General features: G+C 49.9%; 1 protein-coding gene across 1 annotated transcript in view; it reads right to left on the reverse strand.

Moving 5' to 3' along the window:
* EFCC1 (EF-hand and coiled-coil domain containing 1) overlaps positions 1–14,311 on the reverse strand; it is a 195,638-nt gene extending 181,327 nt beyond the window's left edge. Inside the window, exon 1 of the mRNA XM_050979524.1 lies at positions 13,932–14,311. Within this exon, the coding sequence (XP_050835481.1) occupies positions 13,932–14,218 (287 nt within the window). The 5' untranslated portion in view covers positions 14,219–14,311. The remainder of the gene's footprint in view (positions 1–13,931) is intronic.
* Positions 14,312–14,677: the final 366 nt, after the last annotated feature.

Here is a 14,677-nt window from a genome sequence, read left to right on the forward strand (position 1 = left end):
TCCCCTGCAGATTCCTGGTCCCTGGGGAGATCAGGAATGGCTGCTGCTTGGAGAAGAGAGTGCCCTGGCCAATCCAAAAGTTTTTATGATTTCCTGGTCCTTACCCATCAGGTTTACCAGTATTGCCTACTCAAGATGCCACGTCCCAGAAAGGGGAACATCTCCATCTAATCCAGCTGTCCCTTTTTCTTTCTCCAGAGATGAACCAAAACGCTGTGCTGAAAGCAGCACTTCCCGGAGGAAGCAGGGGCTCATTGGCAGCCTCTGCTGCAGGAAGGGAGGCGATGCCAGGCACAGTGCCAGGAGGTAATTGCTGTGCCTCTGGGCCTGACCCCTCCTGAGGATTGAGCCACTATCTTGGCTGTGTGGCAGTGCCTGTCCTCCAGGGATGTGTCACAGGGCCTGTAAAGAGGGTGGAGAGTGAGCAGGGGCCAGCGCAGAGCTCCCCAGATCCCTGTGCAGCTTTGGCCTTGTCCATTCACACCTGGCTCCCATGGCCTTACCCGACCCCCTTGCAGTGCCCAGTTCCATAAGGCTGAGGGGGATCCCAGCACCCAGCACACCATGGAAATGGGTCTGGTCTTTGCTCCCCTCTAGATGAGAGTGCCTGGATGGCTTTGCCAGCAGCTGGAATGGAAGATGGTTTGGAAACATCAGGAGCTTCTGCAGGTAAGTTCTCAGAGAATATTCATTGACAGCCTGTCAGGAACCAAGGGTCAGAAGCTTCTCTGGCTTTTGAGTTACAGGGGTGTCTGCAGGGAGGACTTTCCAAGGTCCTTTGGAGGATGTTGCTCCCAACCCCAGCTCCTATCACAGGGGTGAGTAGTGTGTCCCTGCTGACCCCACAAGCTGAGCCCTGGTTTTGGGGGATCCATTCCTGGAGAAATGGAAATACTTTCTCTTAAGGTCGTCTGAGAGGGAGGAAAAAACCTACAAAACAGAATATATCTGTGAAGGAATCTAAAAAACTGGAGCAAATCCTGAGTGACCTGGAGAGACGCCGTGGTGGGTGCATTTCCCTCAGCCTTCCCCTGGGGCTCAGCAGCCGGGGGCTTTGGCTGCACAGCTGGACACGGTGTGCCCGACACTGCGGGAAGGGATCCATGGCAGCCTCACTGCCCCAGGGCTGCTTCCACGCCCTGCAGGGCTGTTCCCCAGCCTGGCCTGGCTGCAGCTTCTCCACAGCCTCTGCAGGAAGGCATTTGGCATCTGCTGACAGAGAGCCCAACTGTATCATGGTCCTGAAATCCCCTGCGATTTCCTGGTCTCTAGTCAGATCAGGAGGGGCAGCTGTTTGGAGGAGGGAGGGCCCTGGAGCAGCCCCAAGAGCCTTGGCTTTTCCCTGATCCTTATGCACGTCTTTGAGAAGTGCTACTTCCTGAAGATGCCACCTCCCCAACAGGGAATGTCTCCACCTGATCCATCTGTCCCCTTTCATTTCTCCAGAGATGGAGCAAAAGACTTTGCTGAAGGCAGCAATTCCTGGAGGAAGCAATGGTGACATGCCAGACACCAATTCAGGAATTGAGGAGATGCCGGACAGTGCCACAGAAGGTGATTGCTGTGCCAGGCTCAGCCAGGATGAGCAGTCCTGCTGGGGTCACTCCGTGGGAGACATGTCCAGAAACCTGGGAGTGACTGCAAGGGGTGACCATGGTGGGGAAAGGGCAGAGGGGGAGAGCAAGGTTCCAGTGGGTCCTGAGAGGGCCTGCCTCTGTCCCCTGGGGCTGGGGGAGCTGTCACGGGGCAGGGAGGGCCAGGGCTGGCAGGGGCTGCTCAGGGATGGGTTTGGCCCGTGTGCCTCGAAGCAGCGACTGCCCAAGCAGCTGCGCTGCCCCCGGGCTCTCCTCCCGGCCTGCTGGGCTCTGCTGGGAGGCACAGCCTGTGCCAAGGGGCGGCAAGGTGCCTGCAGGCCCCAGCTCTGGGGGAAACGGAGAGTTTCCTGCCTGGATCCACCGTGCTGCCAGCTCAGCAGTGCAGCACAGCACGGGCTCACGCTCCCCATTGCTCCCACAGACGTTGTCACCGAAGCAGGAATATATGCCCCGGATCCAGTGCGCCTCCCAAGAATTGTCTGCCCCCAGGATGTGCGCAGGTCCTGCATGATAGGCACGGTGGTGACAGTGATCACTGTGCCACTTGTGCTGATATGCTGCTATCTTGGCATTCGCAAGCTGGCATCCGTGATCCGAAGGTCAGTTGCTGATTTTCTCTACAGTTCTCTTATAACTCTGCTCCATGGCATTGGTAGCCTGACTCATAGTCATTTTCTGTGGAGAAGTGGCCAGTCCATAGTGATCCAAATAACTCTGCTGAGGGTTCTGCTGCTGCCCAGTGCTTTCTGTGGCCCCTTCGTTGCTGGGCCTTGTCCTGGGGGGCCCGCTGGGGCTGCAGCCAGTGCTGGCTCCCACTGAGGCTGCCTGGCCAAGAGCAGCCCCAGGGACACAGGGCAGAGGCAGAGCAAGTTCTCAACAGTGTTTGGGCAGCAGAGTTCAGGACAGGACAGTGCTCATTTAGTAGCTCATGTAAAGTTTCATGGGAACTGTGGTGTTGCAGGACAAGCAAGTTTGCTCCAGTTCAGTGTTAAAACAAATCCAGCCTGATGAAGGTTTGGCTTTGGCCGTGAGACTTTGCTCTTTGTGTGAGCCCTGTTCTGGATCGATTGCCAATCAGTCTGGGAGCTGGTTTTGGGTGAAGGCTCATCCCAGCCCTGAGCCTTGGCAGTTCTGGCCTCAAAGGTACAGCTGAGGCTGCACTGCACATGACAGGGCACCAGGGCTCCATTATCAAAGGGCTTTGAGAAGTTTAAATTACTTTGTTTTTCCTAAATGGTTTTCTTGATGAAATTCATCAAAAACTTAGTTTTGAAAATAACTTCTTTTTCAGTGCTTTTTACCGCTATTTGGTATAGTGAATGATGGCATGATTATCCCATGGCTGAATTAGAAGACTGTAAGTACTAAAAGATGAAATAATTTTTTCCCTCTTACATCTTTCACAGACTCATGAAACTTATGCTGGTTTGACGTGACCATCAGAAGAGTTTTGCTCTGCTTTTAATTCAAACAAGCAGCAGAGCTGGAAGCTGTTGAGAAGAGTCTGTTCACTTCACAGCTAGAGAAAACTGCTATGGTTCTTTATTGAGCAATATAAAATCTATATTTTAGGTATATACTCCTGGCAAGTAATTGATAGAAATGAGGGATTTGGGCTCTTTGGGAAGTACTGACCAGTTGGGCATTGGCTCTCTGAAGCTCAGTCTGTAATAATCAGTCTTTTTCAGAAGAGAATGTTCAGTTTCTTCCTGGCAATCACTCTTGCATTTGTATTCAAAACCACTCTTGAAAGAAATTTACAACAGCTCTTTATGGTCACTCAGTTGACTTTTCTCTGTTTCTCCATAGATGCCAATGAAAACCTGGATGATTCCATTAAAAAAGCTGCAAAGCAGATCCTGGAGAAGAGGGCGTACATCTTCTCCCACCCTCTGGACAGGACCTTCTGATCCCTCCCTGACAGCAGGCACTCAAGAATGTCAGTCAGGGAGGAATTTGCTGCAGTTTCCATACCTGCCACCTTAAAAGCATCTGTTATTTTATGTCTTTGTAAATAGTATCTCTTTAAAATAAAACTTCTTTCTAACCACTACTTCATAGCAAAAGGATTTTATTTTAAATAAAAGAGATTTTATTTGAAGCTGAAGTTATTTTGTTAGATAGATAGATAGATAGATAGATAGATAGATAGATAGATAGATAGATAGATAGATAGATAGATAGATGATAGATAGATAGATAGATAGATAGATAGATAGATAGATAGATAGATAGATAGATAGATATAGATATGTCTGTTCCTCTTGGAGCTGGATAAAGACAGGGGAAGTTTGGATGGGGAGATGTTTCTTCCCATGGAAGGGATTGTGTGGTTCCTCAGTATCTTTGCACTTCAATCAGCTGCTCATTCACTGAGCAAGTCTAAAAGACTTGGGCAATCAGAACAGTTCTGTTTGGGAGGCACCTCCATCTCTCTTGTCCAGCAGCACCATCAGGACACTGAGTTCCCAGTGTCCAGGGAGGTTTTGCTGTCACCCTGAGAGACACCACTGGTCACTGACATCCACTGGGCCTCTGAGCCACTGACCACAACCCCCTGGATGTGACCAGCCAGGCAATTCCTCATTCTCCAAACTGTGCCTCCATCAGATCCACAGCTCCCCAAGGGAGGGACAAGGATGCTGGGCAGGGCTGATGTGTCCAGGGCATTACAGAAGTCCAGAGTGGTGGCCTCTCTAGCTCTTCCTTGTGCACTGGGGTGTTGTGGAGTGTTTCTATTGTGTTTTCAATTGAAATTCAGTTTCATTGGTCGGTTCTATAATCCCCCTCCCCCTTGTCATTTGTATTCCTATAGCATATTTTATCCTTAATGGACTGTTCCTTTGCACCTCAGTTGTTGTTGGCTTTGCCCTGGTTTTCCATCTTCCCAAACACTTGACCTTTGTTCCTGAATGTTCCCTGTTCCTCCTCCTAGGAGGAACCATGTCAGTCCCTCCTGCCCCTTTCTCCAGAATTTTCCTGTCATTATTGTATCTCTCAAGGTCCCACTGGGTTTTTTAAACTGTTCCCCTCCCCTGTAATTCCCAATTTGTTTAAGCATTGTATTCCCTGCCTTATGCTTCTCCCCAGGTTTCTCCCAATTGGTTAAAGTTCTGTACCCTCCCCTTGAAGCTCCCCTGTTGAAAAACCCTTCTCCAGCCTGGATTTGTGTCTTTCAGTCCCTGACCTTCCTGGGCATAAACACCTTTGGGAATGATACAGAAGACCTCTCCTTGTTCCTTGTCTCTGCCCTCGATGCATTCCACCTGTGCCATAGAGCAGTTGTGCCCTACAGCCGCACCCTGAATTGTGTGGCTGTTTGGGGGCGGCCCCCTCCTGGTGACAGTGCTGGGACAGGCCCGGCTGAAGAACTCTGGCACCGCGTCCCTGAGGCAGCCACTCCATCATGGGAGGCCTCTGGCTTGCTCAGCCTGCACAGACCCACCCTGTGCTCCTCAAGGTGTCCTTTGGCATACCAAAGCACTGAAGAGGTTGGGTGGTTTTCCTCCCTGTTTTATTGACTGACTGTGTCCTTTGAGGACCAGAAGAGGAAGCAGAGCCTTAAATTGCACATGAAGAGCAAAGTCTGAAGTAAAGGCTTCACCTTTCAGATGAACAGAAAGAGCTGTTTTAGCCATGGCCCACCCAAGGTACCAAAATTCCAGCTGGGAAGCTGCTGACAGGAGGGAATATGGCACTTGTCTCCAGCCAGAGATCACTGACTCCTCAGCATCCTGGGCTGTGGCTGACAGTGCCTGAGGAGATCAGACATCTTTGGATGTGATCTCCTGTGCCAGTGCCCAGAACAGAGAGCAGTGAGCTTGACTTGGGGGGGCAGGTCCACCCCTTGGACACAACTGCCAGGCAGGACAAGCTCCCTCCCCAAGAAGGAAAATTCCAGTGCTGAGGTCCATCCCCACCCAGGCCATGAGGTCACAGCAGGATTGTGAGATAACAGAAGGCTCTGGGGTCACAGCAGGCTCTGAGGTCACAGAGCCCTGTGGTTCTACAGCATCAAAATATCCAGCTCCTCAGTCCTCAACAACGGTTGCTGACATTGGGACAGCGGTGTCAGGACAGCGGTGGCAGCAAGAGCTGCGGGACTGGCAGAGGGCAAGGCACCATGGCCCTTGCTCTGCGCCTCTACCTGCTGCTCCTCCTGGCCGTGGCCCTGCCTGCCAGGGCTGCCCAGGCTGCTCCGCTGCAAGTTCAGGGAGCAGGTGAGCCGGCACCTGGCTCCCCTTTCCTGGGACAGCGCTCCCTGCTCCCCGGGAAGTGCTGGGGATGGTTTTCCCCAGGCCTTTTGGGGAGGGTTTCCACTGGGGGAGGGAGAGAGCCCCCATGGGCCTGCGGCTGGCCCCATTTCCTCACCAGGGATGTGTCACAGGGCCTGCAAAGAGTGTGGAGAATGACCAGGAGCCAGCCTAGAGCTCCCCCCAGGCCCCTGTCCACCTTTGTTGTTGCCCATTAACATCTGGCTCCCACGGCATTACCGGACGCCCTTGCAGGTCTCATTTCCTTAAGGCAGAGGGGGATCCCAGCACACCATGGAACTGATTCTGCTTTTTGCTCTTTTCTAGATTGGGATCACGACATGGTTTATATGGAAAAGCTGGTAAATGACAGTATGAAGATTCTAGGGCACTGTCTGGGCAAGTTCTCTGTGTGCCATTCCTGACCAAATAAACAGTGTCCATGTGGCAAGAGATCACTCGTGCCTTTCCTCTAAATATAAGCTCAGGGCTGAAGGAATCTGGATGCCTTGCCAAGATCCCTTCTGGAGGCCCGAGGGATCCCACAGGATCGCTGTCAGTGGGAGGAAGGAGCATTTAGCTGTCCATCTTCTTCCTGTGTGCAATGCCAGTGTGTCCTTCCGTGTGCTCTGTGCTGCCACAGAGAAGAGCAGAGAGGGAAGGGGCCAGGCCCAGGGCTGTGCCCCCGGGCTCATTCTTTCACAGCTCCTGTTCCAGCCCCAGTGAGCCTGAGCTGCTCCTGCTGCCACTTCCAAGGCCTGGCCCTGCCTGGGGCTGGGTTTAGAGCTGCTGGCAGCTCCAGGGAGACATTCCTTCCCCAACTGCCCCAGAAGGGGCTCCTTCTATCCCAGTGTGGGGGCACTGCAGGCACATGGTCCCCCTGCTCCTGCTCCTGAGTTTAAGGCAGAGCCAAGGGAATGTGTTGGAGGACTCCAATCACCCAGGTGCCCTCACTGCTGCTCAGGCCTGAAGGAGAAATGGAACAACTTTCCATTAAGGACCTCCTAGATGGAAGAACCCAGACACAAGAGACAAAAAAATCTCTGGAGGCAGCTAAATTTCTGGACAAGAAGCTGAGTGCTATGGAGGGGTGCAGTGGTGGGTACATTTCCCTCAGCCTTGTCATGGGGCTCAGTAGCCAGTGTCTTTGACTGCACTTCTGGACGTGCCATGCTCAGCACAGCGGGATGGGATCCACGGCAGCCTCGCTGCCCCGCTGCTGCTTCCACGCCCTGCGAGGCTGTTTCCCAGATTGGCATGGCTGCAGCTTCTCCCAGCTGCAGCAAAAAGTACATTTTTAATATGTTGTTTAGTCGGTCTGCTGTTTGTTCCTGGGTTTTTTTGTCTGTCTTTGAAAGCAGCCCCTGAGATGATAATGCACAAAGCAATTTGTTTTTAAAAGGCTGTCACTGCCAATACCCTGCCAATTTTGTCACGCAAAACAGAAACAACTCCCCTTGGGCTACAGCTTGAAGGCTTGTAAATGTGTTCCAGAAACTCATAATAGGACCAAGTCTGATTAACACAATTTAATGTCATGAAGTGCAAGATGTAAGTTATCCAATAAAATATTCAGATTAATTAAATACCATGGAGTGGGAAAGGGCTCTGCATTGGAATGACAGGAAACAGACACAGAGGCTTGAAGGACAAGTTTCCCAGCCAAACCAGACCAGAAGCAACGGGAGCACAAAGGGACACACACAGGAGGCCCAGCAGCTCCTTGCTGAGGGCCCATTTCATGCAAGAGCTGGCACTCAGAATATTAAATCAATTAAAAATAAAAGGGTGGGTGAGGCAACAGTGAGATGGCCTCACAGGTTCAACTCTGCACTCTGCTGTTGTCCCCAACATTATCCATGTTCGTGTACTTGTTTTCCTGGAGAATTTGCAGTCAACAGAGCTTCAGTCCCTTTGATCAAATCAGTCTTCAGTGCAGCTCGGGGCTGGGTCAGTCATTTAGACTCGAGCACTGACTGGGGCCCAGGCAACAAAAGAACATTACCTGCAGTCCACCCATGCAGCTTTTCATATTAATGAGCACAAAGCCTTTATTTTTACAAACTGAGGGACGCTGGGGGGATCTTTGCACCATGAGGCTGAGGTACAAGGCTCTGCATCCTCGGAAGGAACATGGCCAGCCCCTTGAGTGGGAGAAGGCGCGGCCTCAGTTGTGGCCCCGAGTGCTTCCTGTGGCCTGGGGCACGGCCCTGGCTGTAAATGTGTTGGGCTGCAGCACAGGGCCAGGGCGGAGCTCAGCAGCCTCAGCAGAGCCCAGGGCCACGGCCCTTCCCTGCCGGGGCCCGAGGCTGGCCCGGCCCGGCCTGAGCAGCCCGGAGTGGCCACAGGGGATGGGCTCCGCCCGCCCGCCGTGCCCACAGGCCGGGCCCGAGGCTTTGCAAGAGGCTTTCTCCCAGCTCTGCAAAACCTCGGCCAAGGGACCCTTTGCTGTGCTGAGAAGCGTAAAAAACTCCCTCAGATGTAACCCCGCTGCATTCCTCATGAGGGATCCCTGCACACCTTAGGAAAGGCCATGAATACTCCTTTGTGCTCTCTGAGGGATCCCTGCACCCCTCAGCAGGGACCCCAAAATATTCCTGTGTGTGCCTCAAGAGGGATCCCTGCACACCTTCTGAGAGTCATCAATTCTCCTTTGATCTTCATGAGGAATCCCTGCATGCCTCAGCAGGGAATCCAAAATATCTCTCTGTCCCTCCTGAGGTCCAGGCCCAGATGATCCCAGGGAAGGAAATGTGGAAATGTGCCCTCAGCGCAGGGACGTTCAGTATGGACTGCTCCAGCCCCTCGGAGCCACGCCGCTGCTCACACCGTGCCTGGATCCTGCCTGCCCACACCGTGGGCATCCACAGCTGCCCTTGGGCTGGTGCCAGCTGGTGCCGCCTGGGCTTTGCTGCTGCTACCACCCAGACACAGCTGTGACAACTCCATTTCTTTAATTGAACAAAAAATGGGGACCAAGCCTAGCCCTGGCAGACGGGGCCTGCCCAACTTCACTCCTGGCCAGGGAACAGGACCAGGGGGCTCAGGGGCAGAGGGTCTCGTTTTGGACACATTGGTTTTGGGAAGGGCTCATGACAGTGCTGCAGCCACAGCATGGCAGACAGGGGCAGAAGTGGACAGCTGGGATCATGGGTCAAGTCCTCTTTGCCCGAGTTGTTAGGCTTCTCTTCTGAAGATGCACAAGAGCAGCTGTGAAAGAGCGGAGGTGGCTGAGGCCCCAGCTGCCAGTGGCACACAGGGACCGTCCTGCACAGCAGGGGTATGATGAATTTGAATGTGGCCAGATTTTTAAAAGGAAAAAGGCTCTCCTTTTTCAAAACAATCTAGAGAGGACTGGGAGTTTGAGACATGCCCAAACTCCCACACAACAACCCAAAGATATCAACATGCCCCAAACACGCTGGGTTCTCCCCCAAAAAGTAGGTCCCTTAGAAGGAGAAGTACCCCAAGCCCAACTGAAACCCTCATTTTATAACCCCTCTAAAATCCAGGATTGGTGGGTTTTGGATCCATCCGTTGATTGGTCGCTTTCCGGTGTTCTCATTGCTCCTTATCAATATTCATTCTGGACCAGTCATTTTCTCGGGACGTCAAATGATTGGTCAAGTCCCCTGTCTCCTCACCTCCTCCCCCTTCGACTAATGCCCCCACCAAACCCTGGACCTCCTCTCCTCAGGACCCACCACAAACACCCATTAACTCCCCCCAAAACAATTCCCAACCCAGCCCCAATTCAACACAAATTGAACCTCTTTTATAACAACTCCCCCCTCTAAAAGTTTGGTCGGACTTTAGCCCACATCAACATGTTCAACAGTTTCCTAATTAGTTTCTTCTTCAGTGCTGTATAGTTGTCTCAATTCCTGGTATTGCTTGTACATCTCAGTGGCTGACTCAGCAATCTCACAGTTCTGGGCTTTTTCCACTCCACGTTCTTGCAGTTGCAGCTCTCTTTCATTGAACCTGGTTCATAAACCCCATGTCTCATCTTTCCTTCAATCAGTCTCCTTTCTGTACAGATCCATTTTTCTTTCATAGGGCATTCCTCCATTAACTTTGAAATTCCCTATATTTTTGTATAGCCAATACGTTTTTCCGTGTTCTATACAGGTGGTTAATGACAAAAAGTTGATACAATGGGGGGCTCGGATTCCTGTGGGTTCTAAGGGCAGCAGTCCAAGAATCTCCTGCATACAGAGCATAGTGGCATTTCTCACACGGCAGTGGGGGTCTGCTACAGGCTTGTCCTGGTTTAGGGCAAATTTGGGAGAGAATCCCCCAAAAGGGGCCCCTCCAGAAAGCAAACCCACACGCCCCCTCCCCCCAACTGCTTTGGGAAGAATTCCTCAGAGAGAAGTGGAAAGAACCTGTTTATTTAACAGGCACAGCACCCCCCAACACACAAAATGAACACTACCGGATGACACCACTCTTTCACCAGTCTGAAAAAGATGACAAATTCAGAAAGTTTCTCTTGGGGGTGGTCGCTCTGTTATCAGTCCCTCCGGCGCTGGGGCAGCTGCTGCAGCCACAAGATACAAACTCTCTCTCGGTGTTTCCCAGATCCCAGTCCGGAGCAGGTTCTGTAGGTCCAATCAGAAAAGGGGAAACAGTCCAGGAAGGAATTTCGACTGTTTAGCTAAATTAACTAATGAGAAAAGGAAAAAAGCAAGAGCAGAAGCAGAGCAGAAGCAAGAGCAGAGCAAAAAGCAGAGCAAAAAGCAAAAAACAGCACTATGTACTGTACTATCTGTATGTCCCACCGAGTGGCTGATAAGACACCCAAAACAAAACTTTCTCTCTGCAAGGCCAGTCTTGAAGGCACAGAGCATAATATCCAGCATAAATAACACACACAAATGGGGATACCAGCATCCTAATGTCACCCTAGGACACAGATGCTTTTAAGGTGTCAAATATGGAAAGTGCAGTGAATTCCTCCCTGACTGACATTCATTCACTCTGGCCACCCACAGTCATCAGGCCCTGGCAATTACGCACTTTTGATACAATACCAATGGTTAGTATACAATTTCTTGAGATGTCTTTTTCCTCTGAAATGATTTGAACTCAAGCTTTTCAGGAAGGATTTTATTGAGATTTACCGTTAAAGTTGAGCTGACTCACGAACTTGACAGGGATTGAAAAAGAAAAGCTGGAACATAGTCCAGACAGAAACCTGAGACATTCATCAGAGTAGGAAGATCAGGATGGGCACCTGAAGAAAAGAACGATGAACGATTTGGTCAACAAGGCTGGTTTAGGAAGCCAGTGGTGTGACAGGGGCAGGTCAAGCCCTGGCACAGGAACCTGTGCACTCCAAAAAAGTTTATGTTTAAGTCATACAGATTGCAGGAATATGAATCTGGAATATGAAATCGGGAATAGGTGATTAAAATTACACACTCCAATTTAGGACAACATTTAATCACTTGCAGGTACTTAAACACTTGCTTGACTAAATGCAAACTGTTGTTTCCTGCATTAGGGATTACAACTTAAGGGCACGGTTGGGATTTCAGACCTAAGTGATTGCAAGTTGATGAAGGTCTAGAAGAGGGATTTAGATGCTAAAAGAGCTTTTAAAATCTGAACCTAAAAGAAGAAAGCATTTCCTTGAAAAATATGAAACTATAAAGAGGAGCAGTGTGTAAAGCTCATAGATTGGACTCATTCTTGAATATGATCGTCTCTGGAAGAAACTGGACTTTAGCTGGAGGAAACCTGTGGCTCACCAAGCCAGATAGGGTGAATTCTCAGGAGAGATACCTGCAATTGTCAGTGCTTTCTGCAGAACACCCAAATCCCCCCCATTCCTCTCCAGCCCTACCTTGCAGCATTAGCTCTTGCCAACTGCAGAACCTGTTCACAAACTCTGTGTGGCAGCTGTCAGGGGAGAAAACTGCTCACTGGAAAGGTGACTGAAACACAGGCAGATTTTAACAGTACAGGTAACAGCAACCGAAACACAGCCTGACATAACCAACAGGACAAGTGACACTCTTGCCAAGTGACAGCCAGAACCCTGTGGATTCCCAGCTGTCCCTCCCTCTCCATGCCCTCAGCCAACCCATCTCTTCCCCTCACCAAGCACTCCCAGCAGCTCACCCGAGCCACACTCATGGATGTGAGCTCCTGCACGTCAGGAGAAGGTGATTCTCTCGCAGCAGGAGGCGTTTGGGCTGCCGGAGCACCAGCGTGAGCAAGCAGAGGGAGTGGGACAAGCTGGGACAGCCAAGGCTGTGTGGGGCAGAGCTGCTGCTGAACCCTTTCCCCACCCTAACACACAAGCTCTGCACTGCTTATTCACCATTTTGTGCTGGTTTGGGCACCTTGTGTGCCACTCTGGGAACACGTGGAGTGATGGGATTCACTGTGTTATGGAATATGAGCACAGGCATGCAAGTCCCAGTTATCATTATGCATCTCTAAGTTAAACTGTTTGCACCAAGAGCTGTTTCACTGGATGGGGAGGTGCAGGTGCTTTGTGGCCAACAGAGAATCTCAAAAGGCTGAAAGTTGGCCTGGGCCTCTGCTAAATGTGCTACAGGGCTAAAAAAGGGGTGTAGTTCCCACATGGTCAGTCCAGCACCATTCCTGAGCTTGACACTCACTTTAAATTAGCATGCAATTTAAAAAGAAGTATTACAAATGGAGGTTGTCTTACAAGGAACATGTAATTTACATTTCTAAACTCGCACTCTTTGTTTTGATGTAACTCATGAAGTTCCTGTTCTGCAAGGCCAGTGGACATTGTTGATTGCCTTTAACCTGTTTCAAGGTGATCTTTTTTATCCTTTGTGGTACATTGGAAAAGCAATTCCATAGGACAAAAACCCATCTTAAATGTTTGGTGCCCATGCCAAGGAGAAGGTGACAGCCCCGAGAAGCTGTGTGATCCCTTTTAGAACCAGGAGTTGTGTCATTCCTCCAGAGTCCCCTGACAGTCACCCTGAATGTTACACGCTCTCACAGGGGTTTTTAAATCCTATAGGTGTTTAAAGAAATGCTTCTATTTTCTTCTGCAACCATGCATGAATTAACATACACAATGCTGACAGAAAGACACTGGATAAAATGGTTCTTTTTAGAACTTCCTCACTTCATAAAACAGTACAATAGCTAGGATGCCACAAATAACTCACTATGAATTCTTCTTATAAGCAAACAGAGGAAGTGTGAGTTTAGGAAAGGGCAAGGACTTCAGAAGATGCAATTTATTAAAATACTAAATTTAGCAGTGTAAGTAAAAATATGTCTAGAAATACTGGTTTTGCTTTAGGTCAGTGAAAATATAAACTAGATTTTATTCCTTAGGTCAGTCTGAAACTTGGGCAGAAATGACTACCACTTAGTAACCATCAGTGAGTCCAAGTCTGGTCTGAGATTAAAAGCAACAAAAGCAGTGGACTATTAAATTTGTGACCAACTTTCTAACTTCTGAAAGGATTTGTTTCTGCCATTACAAAAGTGGGGTTTAGCTGGCAAGTGTTTTTTGAGATTCCTACTCTATTATTTTGTGGGTGTAGGAACTTTTCAGCTTCTCTCCTCTATGACCTGTTCTCTCAGTGAAGAAGCAATGAAGTCACAGCAAGTTTCCAACCACCAGCCAGAAGTTGTCCTTGTGTGCTTTTCCCCAATTCCTAGGACAAGCTGAAGAGCTTTTATACAAAATGGAGAGTCAGCCATCTGATTACAGCTGGCTTGGGATAGGACCTCAGGAGCAGGAAAGGCAGCGAAAAAAGTCTGTTGGAAATGGTTTCTGAAGGAGTGTCAGCAATTTGTGTTGGGGCTTTCCTGAAGTATTACCATGCTGAGTTCTGTTGTTGTGTGTCTGAGGAGTGACTTCAGCTGTCTGTAGATCAGCATCCTTTGGCCTGGAAGACTCCTAGATCTCCTAAAGACCCCTACCAAGAAAATGGATGAGCAGCTTCTAATTTCCCTCTGGCCAGATTTTACAAGGTGTTCTGGAGACATCTAATAAGCCCCAACCAGAGATTCTCAAACTCACCTGTGCCCCAACCCTGATTTTATAGGCACTTTTTGTCAGACTCCAACCTACCTGTAGTGCTGCAGTTGTGATTCCAGTTGCTGAATGTGTATTTGCAGATGTGGCACCTCCTTAGCTCTCACTTCCAGCTCCTTCACTTTGCCAAGACTGTTCAGGACAGCGTGTCTGGCCTCTTCCACCTTCCTCCTCATCTCTGCCTGCTCCCTCTTCAGGTTACGGTTGCAATCCCCCAGGCTGACCAGAGCTTCCTGGGAGCTCTTCAGCTCCTTCTCCAGCTCCTGGCTGAACCAGATGGCTTCTTCAATCTGCCCATCCCTGGAGCTCTGCATGAGCTCCATTTCCTCCAGGACACTTTGGAGGCCATTGGTCTGGGAGTGCTTCTGTGTTAATGGTCTCTTCCTACCTATGAGGCAGGATCCTCCTTCTCTATGGCTGGCACGGCTCTTCCGAAGTCCCACTTGTAATGACCAGGAGCACAAAGCAGGGAGAAAATGATGGGCTTTAATGAAGACTGAAAGTGGCTGGATTGTGCTTTGTTGGTGTGGTTTTTTTTTCAATCACATTGAGGTGATCCGCAACTAACTTTGCCAAATACCGAGACAAGGAAACAATCTCTGGAAAGTAGGTTTTAATAACTAGCTATGTATTTAATTTTCAACCTACACACTTATCATATTATTGCACAAGTTTCTGTGTAGCTTTCATGTCATTACTATGGTCTGTACTCAAGAGTCAGGCAGTCTGCTGAAATAGATATTTACACTGAAGTTGCGTTCAGAAGAGGAGAGCAGGGAACA

The sequence above is a fragment of the Serinus canaria genome, chromosome 12 (assembly GCF_022539315.1).
Source record: "Serinus canaria isolate serCan28SL12 chromosome 12, serCan2020, whole genome shotgun sequence".
Classification (NCBI taxonomy): domain Eukaryota; kingdom Metazoa; phylum Chordata; class Aves; order Passeriformes; family Fringillidae; genus Serinus; species Serinus canaria.